Consider the following 16,081-nt stretch of genomic DNA (forward strand, 5'->3'; position numbering starts at 1 on the left):
AACCAACAAAACCCAAAATCTGAACCAATGCTACATTTTGTCTTCACTACTACTCTGGGTGAGCCATGCTCTGTTGGAAAAATATTAAAGCACATATTCACGGAGAGTGATGCCTACAACTTCAATGATTCAAGTCTCAGCACCTCACTCCCTGCCACATCCTTCTGCTTGAGTTAGCGTCTCTGCCATTCCTCTCAAGCACCATCCCAAGCCTTCTTCACTCTCTCTAGTCCTCCACTGATGCCCATCTCTCACCTTGCATCCCACTGAACACAGCACATGTCATTACCCTCAGCCTTCTTGCCTCCTATCTATATATCTGTATCCACACCCATCTTCTTTCTATTCTAGTCTCAGAGAGGTTTCTTTCATTTCTAACTTCCCCATCTGAGCTCTTTTTGGCAACCCCTCCTACTTTTGAACCTTGCTCATCAGTAACGCAGTCTCTCTACTTGTCCTGCTTACTCAATGTTTTTATCTTTACTGACAACCCTTTCTTCATCTTATGAACATGCACATCTCTCCCATCTCCCTAAACCGTCCCTTGACCTCTACCAAACTCTAGCCACCACTATCCCATTGCCTTCTTCCTGTTTTCATCTAAACTTCTCAAAAGGAGAGTTTAACCTCAATGTGTGTTCACTCAGTTGTTATAACCTGGCTGGCTTTGGCCCTCGGTGTACTATTGACACTGCTCTTCCTAAGATCATCAATGACCCCTTACTTTGTTCTTTTTTTTTTTTAAGATTTATTTATTATTTATTTATTTTATTTATTTTTGGCTGCGTCACATCTTAGTTGCGGCACACAGGATCTTCCTTGAGGCAGGAGGGATCTTTCGTTGCGGCGTGTGCGTGGGCTCCTCTCTAGTTGTGGCATGCGGGTTTTCTCTCTCTGGTTGTGGCGCGCAGGCACCAGGGCGCATGGGCTCTGTAGTTGTGGCGTGCGAGTTCCAGAGCATGTGGGCTCTGTAGTTTGCAGCACGCAGGCTCTCTAGTTGAGGCATGCGAGCTCAGTTGCCCCACAGCATGTGGGATCTTAGTTCCCTGACCAGGGATCGAATCTGCATCCCCTGCATTGTAAGGCAGATCCTTTACCACTGGACCACCAGGGAAGTCTCCTTACTTAGTTCTGAAGTGGTATCTGCTCATTCTCTCAAAGCATGCTATAGGACTGAGGGGAAAGGAGAGACCCTTTCCTAGTCCCCACTGCGCCTTCAAAGTTGCTACTTCTCCACCTCAACTGAGGCTTATGATTGTTCATATATACCAGGGGTCAGCAAATTGTTTTCTGTAAAGGGCCAGATGGTAAATAGTTTAGGTTTTGCAGGCCCATGGTCTCTTTTGTACCTACCCAACTCTGCGGGGGCAAAAGAAGCCACAAACAAGACAGGCATACATGTTTGGTTCAGTTCCAGACCACCACAATAAAGCAAATATCACAATAAAGCGAGTCATACAAATTTTTTGGTTTCCCAGTGCATGTAAAAAGTTATGTTAGTTGAATCTAAAAAAATGGTACAAATGAACTTATTTACAAAACAGAAATAGAGTTACAGATGTAGAAAACAATCTTATGGTTACCAGGGGGGAAGGGAGAGAGGGATAAATTGGGAGATTGGAATCGACATATATACACTACTATATATAAAATAGATAACTAATAAGGACCTACTACATAGCACAGCGAACTCTACTCAATACTCTGTAATGGGACTTCCCTGGCAGTCCAGTAGTTAAGACTCCACGCTCCACCGCAGGGGGCATGGGTTCGATCCCTGGTCGGGGAACTAAGATCCCGCATGCTGCGCAGTTTGGTCAAAAAGAAAAAAACAAAACAAAAAACAATACTCTGTAATGACCTATATGGGAAAAGAATCTAAAAAAGAGTGGATATATGTATATGTATAACTGATTCACTTTGCTGTACAGCAGAAAGTAACACAACACTGTATATCAACTATAGTCCAATAAAAATTGTTTTAAAAGTTATGTTTACATTATACTGCAGTCTATTAAGTGTGCAATAGCATTATATCTTTAAAAAATGTACATACCTTAGTTTAAAAATCCTAACCATCATCTAAGCCTTCAGTGGGTCATCATCTTTTTGCAATAGTAACATCGAAGACCACTGATCATGAATGACCATAACAAATACCATAATAATGAAAAAGTTTGAAATATTGCATGAATTACCAAAATGTGTCAGAGACACAAAGTGAGCAAATGCTGTTGGAAAAATGGCGCCAATAGACTTGCTCAACACATTGCTGCCACAAACCTTCAATTTCTTAAAAAACGCAATAAAGCAAAGTGCAATAAAACGAGGCATGCCCGAATATAAATGAGTGACTGTAGCTGTGTTCCAATAAAACTTTATTTACAAAAACAATTGGTAGAGGGACTTCCCTGGTGGTCCAGCAGGTAAGACTCCACGCTCCCAATGCAGGGGGCCCGGGTTCGATCCCTGGTCGGTGAACTAGATCCTGCATGCACACCGCAACTAAGAGCCCATATGCCACAACTAAGAAGTCCACATGCTGCAACTAAAAGATCCCGCATGTTGCAACAAAGATCCCACATGCTGCAGCTAAGACCCGGCACAGCCAAAATAAATAAATAAATAATTTTTTTTTTTTTTTTTAAAGTGGAAGGGTGGACTTGGTCTGTGGACCATAGTTTGCTGACTCCTCTTTGCTATCACCTTGTGTTGTCCCAGGCATCTGTACGTTTATTAAGAATTTGGCACCGGACTCACAGGCTTCATCACCAGCCCAGCAGTTGGTAAGCATTCCATAATGTGGTTGCAGTTATTATTTTTAAAAATTATCATATGGACACTCTAATTAGCTCTGTGGATGACCACCTAGCAATTTAGGCTCTCAGTTTCTTCATCTGCTTAACTCTCATACCCTGGATTTTGTCACCACTCCAGAGCCCTCCGTCTCTCAAATCGAATCGCTATTAGACACTAATCACTCTCACTCCCTTTATGCTTGCTCTCCAACCTCAGTGAGATTCCGGTCCACTTTTATCTCCCTTGTCTCCTAATCTGTGAGCTCCTACTCATCTTTACTTCCTTCTACCAACCTTGATCTCATGGTCCGTTAATTAAGCCACCCTCTCACCTACACCCTCAACTCCTGTTTTCCCTTTTCCCTCGACGGTACCACCCTAGCAAAATCTCATCCCATCCCATCCAGCTGCCTTCTCTCTACCTAGATGGCCCAGGACTGCTGAAAATGGCCCACAGATCAATGCCCTTACAAGTGTAGTTGTTGGGACTTCAGCACCACCCAGCGATACTCTCTTCAGTTCTCCCACAAATAACCCAAACTTCCAAGGCTTAAAATTGTCCTTAAGCGCTCTCAGACTATCAAACATTCTCTCACTTTCAAATGACCAATTTGAAAATTCTCCGGCTCTTCAGAGAAAAACTCTTTGCTGTACCCTACACACTTAACTTATCCACTATTCTTAATTTGTTTCCTCTAGTTCCAAAAAGAGTTGGTTCTACTTCAATCTACCAGAAATGCTCTGGATCCATCTCTGCCCCTTCTGCTTCACCAATATTACCAAAGCTAAACCCTGAACCAATCCAGCCATATGCCTTCTTTCACTGCCTGTTAACCATGGATATGGTTCTCATCCTGAGCTTCCCCATCTTCAAATTGGTGATATCCTTTCAAGATTGTTGAGTGCTGTGAGTGTAACAGGCCTAGAAGTGCCTGACATAGGGTAATCATTCCATAAATGGTCGCAATGTTATTATTATGTTAAATCTATAGCTTAAAGGTGAAAGGCAGATGACACAAAAATGGGATACAGAATTGGGGAGCTGCAGCGAGGAAAGGGGAGAACACCTGGAAAGAGAAAAGGAGACAATTTCCCTTGTCATAAAATGTCCCAATCCTTCTGTGAATATATTCAGTTGCTTTGTGAATTATGGTAATTAAATGTATGACTACTCTTTGCTATTCTCACCAGTCTGGAGCCTGAAACTCCTCCTGCAGTATAACATTCTCCGAGGGGAAGGTTTGCTCTGGGTTCTAAATCTTTGTCAGCAGAGAAAACTAACAAATCTTCCTTCTATTAGTCTAGAATTACAGTCAGAAGGAATCATTAAGAAGAAATTATGGCAATGTTTAGCCGTTAAGAGTCTTAAACAAAAGTATTCAACTAGTGATTCCACGACTGGGGCAGGAGCAATTCAAGGTGAAAACCTGGGACATCTTGTGCCAGAAAGCACAGAAATGCTCAAAAACTGATTGGGGGGCGGGTTTGCTAGAAGGATGTCAAAGACACACAGGAGCTGGCTTGGCAGGGGTTCCCACAGGCCAAATTTGGGACAATTCGAGCATCAAAAAGAATAATGATGGTAATGGAGTCTAACACAGTTCATCTTAAAAAAAAAAAAAAAAAAAAACTAGAAAATCATCACTTTGCACCATCCTGAAGGCAGAGTTCATCTCCGTCATGTGAAAAACACTGGGTGAAGAGTTAATGGGTGACAGGATATCTGCATAGTCTTGAAGTATTACTCCACAGATTACTTAATTTTTAATTACAAAAATTACAAAGCGAAATTATAAAGGGAAAAACTGCACCTTTACAGTGGAGACATCTGGCAATCACCCTCTTAATCAAGTGATCAAACTTAGCATCAGCAACAGAGAGCAACCTGATATGTGACTGCTCTGATGCAGTAAGAAGCACACAGCATTGCCTGTGTAACATACCCCAAAAGCTTTTACACTGAATTAATGAAGAGAAAGCCATCAGACAATTAGTCCACAGTCTTGCTACTCAAAAGTGGTCCAAAGACCAGAATCCCATCACCTGGGAGCTTGTTCGAAATACAGAATCTCAGACCCCACTCTGGACAAGTGAGTCATAATTTGCATTTTAAACAGATACTCAAGTGACTCTGAGTTACAAAGTTTGAGAAGCCCTGAACAAGACAAACCACCCAGACTTTTCAAAAAAAATCAATGTCATAAAAACAAAAACAGGCAGGGTTGAGGGGGAGGCACTGCTCTGGATTTAGAGAGATATAACAACCAAAAGCAACGAGTGACTCTTGATTCAATCCTGGGTCAGAAGAAAAAAGTTATAAAATAGATTTTGGGGGAACAACTGGGAATTTTTGAATGTGCAGTTTTTATTAAATGACACTGAATTAATGTGAAGGGTCTTAAATGTGATAATAGCATTTAATTACATAGAATGTTCTTATTCTTAGATACAGGGAGTTCCCTGGTGGTCCAGTGGTTAGGACTCCAGGCTTTCACTGCTGTGGCCTGGGTTCAATCCCTGGTCGGGGAACTGAGATCTCGCAAGGTGGGCGGCATGGCCAAAAACAAACAAAAAAAGAAGATACATGCTGAGATATTTAAGGTTAACATGTCTACCAACTCATTTTTAAATGGTTCATAAAAACACACATAGAGACAGAAAGCATATGTGGAATAATAACTGGTTACTGTGACAAAGAGTATGTAGCTGTCCCTTGTGCTATTTTTTAACTTTTTCTTTAGGTTGAAAATTTTATTAGATAAAAAGTTGGAAGATGGGAAGAATGTTCAATTAGCCCACAAAAGAAATGTAAAGTCTTTGGTAGCAAACAGCATGACTTACACAACCCTGCATCTATCTTAACACCTGCTTCCAAAGATAAACATTAAGTGTTCAGCAGATATTGGATGAGAGAAAGGAAATTTGTTGAAATCATTTTAGCTGGCAGAAATTCCTAAGGCATTAAGAGCTGCTACAGCCAGTCAGCTGTCAAGTACATATAGAACTACGAATTGAATTTTCATTCAGTGAGAGGCAGCAGAGTATAAAGGCAAAAGTTTTGGGGTCAGTCTGACCTTGATTTTACTAGTGGAGCGTCTAGGGTATATTTAACCTCCTGAAGTCTCAATCACTCTATCCGTAATACAGAAATAAAATAGTATCTTATAGGGTAGTGTAAGGGTTAAATAAGATATAAGATAATGAATATAAAGCTCTTAGGATCATTTAATAAATGTTAACTATAATTTTATCAATAAAGTCAGCTAAAAGGTATTCCATAAAATGAAGATAATGTTTTCATGGACCAGATTCTGACTTTATTCTGAGGATTAAAAGTCTTCATATTAGGGGCATTTTCTGATAATTTTAAGTCAACGTGAGAAGGCAGAACAATTTTCGCTTCTCGTTTTTATTTGGTATCTTGAAGAAAAAGCATTCAGTGAGACGATAGGCAGCCTTTCCTCAAGGATAACCTTTCCCCAAGGTAAAAGCATTTTACTTCAACTTAATCTTAGTAAAGCCGCATAAAGTACTGAAGATTAGCAAAATAAAGCTATTAAGAATGACTTCGAGAATCAAATTCGATAAAAAGAAGACTTGGAAATAATTTTGTCAAGTTACCTTAAACTCTCTTGACTAGAAAACTTGTGTGAAACCATAATGTTTTCATGGGAGTTTACTGAACAGTTTTCTGGAAGCACCTAGACAAAGAATAAGCATCTATCTTTTTGGCTTAACTGCACTTGTGTGCAGACAAAATAGGATTGACTTCAATAAACGGATGACAGTCTAACCCAATTATTCTATGAAAGGCGAAAGCAATCTCTCCTAAAGGTTGGCAACCATGGCCAGTGTGCCAAATCCAGCCCGCAACTTATTTTCATGAATACAGTTTTACTGCATTCATTTATGTATTTTTTGTGGCTGTTTTCACTACAACAGCAGAGTAGAAAAGCTGCAACAGAGACGTTACGTACCACAAAGTCTAAAATACTTACTATCCGGCCTTTTACAGAAAAAAATTGTCGACCCCTGCCCAAGACAAGCAATCCAGGAATCAACAAGACCTGTTCCAGACTCACCTGAGGTGTCGTCTTTTTGTATTGGTCACCTCCATCTATCACATCCCTCATGATTTTTTCCTTGAGAAATTCATACTCTTCTGAACTCAGGTGAATAGACTCTACAGTTTTTCCACAGCCCAAACACTGACCACTGTAATTACAATTAAATGTGTTAAATAATGTCCTGGAAAAGGACTTTTTCTACAATGAATAATTCTAGGACATGAGGAAATTGGAAGGTAGTTTAAAAAAAGAACATTATAACCTCTGTGATCATCATACATATCTCACTTTTTGTAATCCAGATAATGTAACAAAATAGTGTGCCAGAATACCCAAAAGAGTAGATGGCTGGCACCCAGATAAAGTTTTTAAAGTCATTCCTAAAACACAACTGGGTCCCAAATCTCTAGGGAAAAACATTTCTGAGGCGTCACACTAGGCTCACAGCACCTACTGAAAGAAACATTTTGAGCACTACAAATTCTCCAAATGCAAAACGTGACTTTTTTCTTGGCTATCCTAACTAACTTAATTATCCTGTTTCTAAGGTATTCTTAAATTTTTTAAAAATAAGTAACAACAACCTACTAAACCTGAATTGAACAAATTAAAAATAAAACATTGGCCTTTACCTTTGCTGGACTGTGGTGAACTGTCCTTTCCATTGTTCTCCAGGAACACTACAAAAAAGATTGCAAAACCAAATCACCAGAGGGTCAAATCCCTACTGAACAGATATTCATTGTATTTAGAAACTCCGTAGGAAAGAGCTCTGAGAAGTTCAGGATACTTCCCTAGAACGGTTCAATTAGAAGAGTGGTTGCTTACACTGTGATGGGGCTAAGTAACGGATGGTACTCTACTCTGGATCTCCTTCCCTTTGCTTCTCTCGTCATCTGACCCTCATCTTTAACTCGAAATCTGTCTTCACAGGACCTGCCCAGAAAGCAGCCCAGACCTCTAAATCAAAACTCAATTCTAGGGGGCTTCCCTGGTGGCGCAGTGGTTGAGAATCTGCCTGCCAATGCAGGGGACACGGGTTCGAGCCCTGGTCTGGGAAGATCCCACATGCCACGGAGCAACTGGGCCCGTGAGCCACAATTACTGAGCATGCGCGTCTGGAGCCTGTGCTCCGCAACAAGAGAGGCCGCGATGGTGAGAGGCCCGCGCACCGCGATGAAGAGTGGTCCTCACTTGCCGCAACTAGAGAAAGCCCTCGCACAGAAACGAAGACTCAACACAGTCATAAATAAATAAATAAAAGAACGTGAATTTCTTTAAAAAAAAAAAAAGCAAACTGGGCTATTCATTTCATTAACAGTCAAGTGGTCTTAGTTTGCATTCAATTTCCAATCAGTTTCTCAATCTATTTCATCTGAAGTCTTCACATTACCCACTATAAAAAAAAAAATACCTATTAAAAAACAACAACAACAACAACAAAAAACTCAACTCTAGGGACTTCCCTGGCGGTCCAGAGGTTAAGACTCTGCCCTCCCAATGCAGGGGGCACGGGTCGTGATCCCGCATGACGCACTGCCCAGCCAAAAAAAAAAAATTTTACTCTTTCTCCATAAAGCTGCCAGAGATTGTTCCTGGCCCAGAGTAATTTCTTCTCTTACACCATCATTTTATACACCACTCTGAGATAACTGTCTACTATTGTATTCCCAATTAGGTCATGAATGCCATTATAATAGATCTTACGGGGGATTTTGGGGGAGAAGATGGCGGAAGAGTAAGACGCGGAGATCACCTTCCTTCCCACAGATACAGTAGAAATACATCTACACGTGGAACTGCTCCTACAGAACACCCACTGAACGCTGGCAGAAAACGTCAGACCTCCCAAAAGGCAAGAAACTCCCCCCGTACTGGGGTAGGGCAAAAGAAAAAAGAAATAACAGAGACAAAAGAATAGGGACGGCACCTGCACCAGTGGGAGGGAGCTGTGAAGGAGGAAAGATTTCCACGCACTAGGAAGGACCTTCGTGGGCAGAGACTGCGGGTGGCAGAAGGGGGAAGCTTCAGAGCCACAGAGGAGAGCGCAGCAACAGGGGCGCGGAGGGCAAAGCGGAGAGACCCCCGCACAGAGGATCGGCGCCGAGCAGCACTCACCAGCCTGAGAGGCTTGTCTGCTCAGCCGCCGGGGCGGGCGGGGCTGGGAGGTGAGGCTCGGGCTTCGGTCGGATCGCAGGGAGAGGACTGGGGTTGGCGGCGTGAACACAGCCTGAAGGGGTTAGCCCAGCACAGCTGGCTGGGAGGGAGACCGGGAAAAAGTCTGCAGCGGCCGAAGAGGCAAGAGTCTTTTTCTTGCTTGTTTCGCAGCACGCAAGGAGAGGGGATTCAGAGCGCCGCCTAAACGAACTCCAGAGACTGGAGCGAGCCGCGGCTATCAGGGCGGACCCCAGAGGCGGGCACGAGCCGAGGCTAACAACGCAGAATCCAGAGACAGGCGCGAGCCGCGGTTATCAGCGCGTACCCCAGAGACGGGCGTGAGACGCTGGGGCTGCTGCTGCCGCCTCCAAAAATCCTGTGTACGAGCACAGGTCAGTCTCCACACCGCCCCTCCCGGGAGCCTGTGCAGCCCGCCACTGCCAGGGTCCCGTGATCCAGGGACAACTTCCCCGGGAGAACGCACTGCGAGCCTCAGGCTGGTGCAACGTCACGCCGGCCTCTGACGCCGCAGGCTGGCCCCGCCTCCTCCGTACCCCTCCCTCCCCGCGGCCTGGGTGAGCCAGAGCCCCCGAAGCAGCTGCTCCTTTAACCCCGTCCTGTCTGGGCGGGGAACAGACACCCTCAGGCGACCTACATGCAGAGGCGGGTCCAAATCCAAAGCTGAACCCCGGGAGCTGTGCGAACAGAGAAGAGAAGGGGAAATCTCTCCCAGTAGCATCAGAAGCAGTGGATTAAAACTCCACAAACAACTTGATGTGCCTGCATCTGTTGAATACCTGAATAGAAAACGAATCATCCCAAATTCAGGAGGTGGACTTTGGGAGCAGGATATATTAATTTTTCCCCTTTTCCTTTTTTTGTGAGTGTATATGTATATGCTTCTGGGTGAGATTTTGTCTGTATAGCTTTGCTTTATAATAGCTTTATTTTACTTCACTATATTATAGCCTCTTTCTTTCTTTCTTTCTTTCTATTTTTTCTCCCTTTTACTCTGAGCCGTGTGGACGAAAGGCTCTTGGTGCTCCAGCCAGGCATCAGGCCCGTGCCTCTGAGGTGGGAGAGCCAACTTCAGGACACTGGTCCACAAGAGACCTCCCAGCTCCACGTAATACCAAACGGCAAAAATCTCTCAGAGATCTCCATCTCAACATCAAGACCCAGCATCACTCAATGACCAGCAAGCTACAGTGCTGAACACCCTATGCCAAACAACTAGCAAGACAGGAACACAGCCCCATCCATTAGCAGAGAGGCTGCCTAAAATCATAATAAGGCCACAGACACCCCAAAATACACCACCAGACGTGGACGCGCCCACCAGAAAGACAAGATCCAGCCTCATCCACCAGAACTCAGGCACTAGTTTCCTCCACCAGGAAGCCTACACAACCCACTGAACCAACCTTAGCCACTGGGGACAGATACCAAAAACAACGGGAACTACGAACCTGCAGCCTGCGAAAAGGAGACCCCAAACACAGTAAGATAAGCAAAATGAGACAACAGAAAAACACACAGCAGATGAAGGAACAGGGTCAAAACACACCAGACTTAACAAATGAAGAGGAAATAGATAGTCTACCTGAAAAAGAATTCAGAATAATGATAGTAAGGATGATCCAAAATCTGGGAAATAGAAGAGACAAAATGCAAGAAACATTTAACAAGGACGTAGAAGAACTAAAGAGGAACCAAGCAACGATGAAAAACACAATAAATGAAATTAAAAATACTCTAGATGGGATCAATAGCAGAATAACTGAGGCAGAAGAAAGGATAAGTGACCTGGAAGATAAAATGGTGGAAATAACTACTACAGAGCAGGATAAAGAAATAAGAATGAAAAGAACTGAGGACAGTCTCAGAGACCTCTGGGACAACATTAAATGCACCAACATTCGAATTATAGGGGTCCCAGAAGAAGAAGAGAAAAAGAAAGGGACTGAGAAAATATTTGAAGAGATTATAGTTGAAAACTTCCCTAATATGGGAAAGGAAATAGTTAATCAAGTCCTGGAAGCACAGAGAGTCCCATACAGGATAAACCCAAGAAGAAACACGCCAAGACACATATTAATCAAACTGTCAAAAATTAAATATAAGGAAAGCATATTAAAAGCAGCAAGGGAAAAAAAACAAATAACACACAAGGGAATCCCCATAAGGTTAACAGCTGATCTTTCAGCAGAAACTCTGCAAGCCAGAAGGGAGTGGCAGGATATACTTAAAGTGATGAAGGAGAAAAACCTACAACCAAGATTACTCTACTCAGCAAGGATCTCATTCAGATTCGACGGAGAAATTAAAACCTTTACAGACAAGCAAAAGCTGAGAGAGTTCAGCACCACCAAACCAGCTTTACAACAAATGCTAAAGGAACTTCTCTAGGCAAGAAACACAAGAGAAGGAAAACACCTACAATAACAAACCCAAAACATTTAAGAAAATGGGAATAGGAACATACATATCGATAATTACCTTGAATGTAAATGCATTAAATGCTCCCACCAAAAGACACAGGCTGGCTGAATGGATACAAAAACAAGACCCATATATATGCTGTCTACAAGAGACCCACTTCAGACCTAGAGACACATACAGACTGAAAGTGAGGGGATGGAAAAAGATATTCCATGCAAATGGAAATCAAAAGAAAGCTGGAGGGGCAATTCTCATATCAGACAAAATAGACTTTAAAATAAAGACTATTACAAGAGACAAAGAAGGACACTATATAATGATCAAGGGATCGATCCAAGAAGAAGGTATAACAATTGTAAATATTTATGCACCCAACATAGGAGCACCTCAATACATAAGGCAAATACTAACAGCCATAAAAGGGGAAATCGACAGCAACACAATCATAGTAGGGGACTTTAACACCCCACTTTCCCCAATGGACAGATCACCCAAAATGAAAATAAATAAGGAAACACAAGCTTTAAATGATACATTAAACAAGATGGACTTAATTGATATTTATAGGACATTCCACCCAAAAACAACAGAATACACATTTTTCTCAAGTGCTCATGGAACATTCTCCAGGATAGATCATATCTTGGGTCACAAATCAAGCCTTGGTAAATTTAAGGAAATTGAAATCATATCAAGTATCTTTTCTGACCACAACGCTATGAGACTAGCTATCAATTACAGGAAAAGATCTGTAAAAAATACAAACACATGGAGGCTACACAATACACTACTTAATAACGAAGTGATCACTGAAGAAATCAAAGGGGAAATCAAAAAATACCTAGAAACAAATGACAATGGAGATATGACGACCCAAAACCTATGGGACGCAGCAAAAGCAGTGCTAAGAGGGAAGTTTATAGCAATACAAGCCTACCTCAAGAAACAGGAAACATCTCGAATAAACAACCTAACCTTGCACCTAAAGCAATTAGAGAAAGAAGAACAAAAAACCCCCAAAGCCAGCAGAAGGAAAGAAATCATAAAGATTAGGTCAGAAATAAATGAAAAAGAAATGAAGGAAACAATAGCAAAAATCAATGAAACTAAAAGCTGGTTCTTTGAGAAGATAAACAAAATTGATAAACCATTAGCCAGACTCATCAAGAGAAAAAGGGAGAAGACTCAAATCAATAGAATTAGAAATGAAAAAGGAGAAGTAACCACTGACACTGCAGAAATACAAAAGATCATGAGAGATTACTACAAGCAACTCTATGCCAATAAAATGGACAACCTGGAAGAAATGGACAGACTCTTAGAAATTCACAAACTGCCGAGACTGAACCAGGAAGAAATAGAAAATATGAACAGACCAATCACAAGCACTGAAATTGAAACTGTGATTAAAAACCTTCCAACAAACAAAAGCCCAGGACCAGATGGCTTCACAGGTGAATTCTATCAAACATTTAGAGACGAGCTAACACCTATCCTTCTCAAACTCTTCCAAAATATTGCAGAGGGAGGAACACTCCCAAACTCATTCTACGAGGCCACCATCACCCTGATACCAAAGCCAGACAAAGATGTCACAAAAAAAGAAAACTACAGGCCAATATCACTGATGAACATAGATGCAAAAATCCTCAACAAAATACTAGCAAACAGAATCCAACAGCACATTAAAAGGATCATACACCATGATCAAGTGGGGTTTATCCCAGGAAGGCAAGGATTCTTCAACATACGCAAATCAATCAATGTGATACACCATATTAACAAATTGAAGGAGAAAAACCATATGATCATCTCAATAGATGCAGAGAAAGCTTTCGACAAAATTCAACACCCATTTATGATAAAAAGCCCTGCAGAAAGTAGGAATAGAGGGAACTTTCCTCAACATAGTAAAGGCCATATATGACAAACCCACAGCCAACATTGTCCTCAATGGTGAAAAACTGAAACCATTTCCACTAAGATCAGGAACAAGACAAGGTTGCCCACTCTCACCACTATTATTCAACATAGTTTTGGAAGTGTTAGCTACAGCAATCAGAGAAGACAAAGAAATAAAAGGAATCCAAATCGGAAAAGAAGAAGTAAAGCTGTCACTATTTGCAGATGACATGATACTATACATAGAGAATCCTAAAGATGCTACCAGAAAACTCCTAGAGCTAATCAATGAATTTGGTAAAGTAGCAGGATACAAAATTAATGCACAGAAATCTCTTGCATTTCTATACACTAATGACGAAAAATCTGAAAGTGAAATTAAGAAAACACTCCCGTTTACCATTGCAACAAAAAGAATAAAATATCTAGGAATAAACCTACCTAAGGAGACAAAAGACCTGTATGCAGAAAATTATAAGACACTGATGAAAGAAATTAAAGATGATACAAATAGATGGAGAGATATACCATGTTCCTGGATTGGAAGAATCAACATTGTGAAAATGACTCTGCTACCCAAAGCAATCTACAGATTCAATGCAATCCCTATCAAACTACCACTGGCATTTTTCACAGAACTAGAACAAAAAATTTCACAATTTGTATGGAAACACAAAAGACCCCGAATAGCCAAAGCAATCTTGAGAACGAAAAATGGAGCTGGGGGAATCAGGCTCCCTGACTTCAGACTATATTACAAAGCTTCAGTAATCAAGACAGTTTGGTACTGGCACAAAAACAGAAATATAGATCAATGGAACAGGATAGAAAGCCCAGAGATAAACCCACACACATATGGTCACCTTATCTTTGATAAAGGAGGCAAGCATATACAGTGGAGAAAAGACAGCCTCTTCAATAAGTGGTGCTGGGAAAACTGGACAGCTACATGTAAAAGTATGAAATTAGAACACTCCCTGACACCATGCACAAAAATAAACTCAAAATGGATTAAAGACCTAAGTGTAAGGGCAGACACTATCAAACTCTTAGAGGAAAACATAGGCAGAACACTCTATGACATACATCACAGCAAGATTCTTTTTGACCCAGCTCCCAGAGAAATGGAAATAAGAACACAAATAAGCAAATGGGACCTAATGAAACTTAAAAAAGCTTTTGCACAGCAAAGGAAACCATAAACAAGACCAAAAGACAACCATCAGAATGGGAGAAAATATTTGCAAATGAAGCAACTGACAAAGGATTAATCTCCAAGATTTACAAGCAGCTCATGCAGCTCAATAACAAAAAAACCAACAACCCAATCCAAAAATGGGCAGAAGACCTAAATAGACATTTCTCCAAAGAAGATATACAGCTTGCCAACAGACACATGAAAGAATGCTCAACATCATTAATCATTAGAGAAATGCAAATCAAAACTACAATGAGATATCATCTCACACCGGTCAGAATGGCCATCATCAAAAAATCTAGAAACAATAAATGCTGGAGAGGGTGTGGAGGAAAGGGAACACTCTTGCACTGTTGGTGGGAATGTAAATTGATACAGCCACTATGGAGAACAGTATGGAGGTTCCTTAAAAAACTACAAATAGAACTACCATACGACCCAGCAATCCCACTACTGGGCATATACCCTGAGAAAACCATAGGTCAAAAAGAGTCATGTACCAAAATGTTCATTGCAGCTCTATTTACAATAGCCAGGACATGGAAGCAACCTAAATGTCCATCGACAGATGAATGGATAAAGAAGATGGGGCACATATATACAATGGAATATTACTCAGCCATAAAAAGAAATGAAATGGAGGTATTTGTAATGAGGTGGATGGAGTTAGAGTCTGTCATACAGAGTGAAGTAAGTCAGAAAGAGAAAAACAAATACAGTATGCTAACACATATATACGGAATCTAAGGAAAAAAAAAAAAAAAAAAAAGGCCATGAAGAACCTAGTGGCAAGACGGGAATAAAGACACAGACCTACCAGAGAATGGACTTGAGGATATGGGGAGGAGGTGGGGTGAGATGTGACAAGGTAAGAGAGTGTCATGGACATATATACACTACCAAATGTAAAATAGATAGCTAGTGGGAAGCAGCCGCATAGCACAGGGAGATCAGCTCGGTGCTTTGTGACCACCTAGAGGGGTGGGATGGGGAGGGTGGGAGGGAGGGAGATGCAAGAGGGAAGAGAAATGGGAACATATTGTATATGTATAACTGATTCACTTTGTTATAAAGCAGAAGCTAACACACCATTGTAAGGCAATTATACTTCAATAAAGATGTTTAAAAAAAAAATAGATCTTACATCACAGAACATGCACAGTGCTAAGTCTAAAATTGGAGGCATTCAAAACTACTTATTGATTTATTTGCTCAATCAACTTATCCTTTCTTCTTTCCTCTTACAGATAATACCATCCATTCCTATTGATTCTACTGTCTTCTCTCCTTTCCCAGTTCTTAGTTCAAGATCTCATCATCCCTCATTCAAACCTACAATTGCCTCCAAACAGATCTCCCTGCTTCAAATCTTAATTCCTCTCCAATCTTATTTTCTCACTGTTTTGGCAGTTACTTTTTAAAAACTACTCCAAGACCAGCACTCTTGATAACATATTAAAATCCAAAATCCTTCGCATTCCAAGATTTTCACAACCTAGCTCCTCTGTGGATATTCA

General features: G+C 41.3%; 1 protein-coding gene across 3 annotated transcripts in view; it reads right to left on the reverse strand.

Moving 5' to 3' along the window:
* The window catches only part of PRORP (protein only RNase P catalytic subunit), a 128,339-nt gene that overhangs the window by 109,794 nt on the left and 2,464 nt on the right, over window positions 1-16,081 (reverse strand). For all 3 annotated transcript variants that reach the window (XM_068546114.1, XM_068546123.1, XM_068546134.1), the window contains 2 exons: window positions 7,498-7,545; window positions 6,881-7,013 (listed from right to left, as the gene is read on the reverse strand). In XM_068546114.1, the coding sequence (XP_068402215.1) occupies window positions 6,881-7,013; window positions 7,498-7,545 (181 nt within the window). The remainder of the gene's footprint in view (window positions 1-6,880; window positions 7,014-7,497; window positions 7,546-16,081) is intronic.

The sequence above is a fragment of the Eschrichtius robustus genome, chromosome 1 (genome assembly GCF_028021215.1).
Source record: "Eschrichtius robustus isolate mEscRob2 chromosome 1, mEscRob2.pri, whole genome shotgun sequence".
NCBI classification, from domain to species: domain Eukaryota; kingdom Metazoa; phylum Chordata; class Mammalia; order Artiodactyla; family Eschrichtiidae; genus Eschrichtius; species Eschrichtius robustus.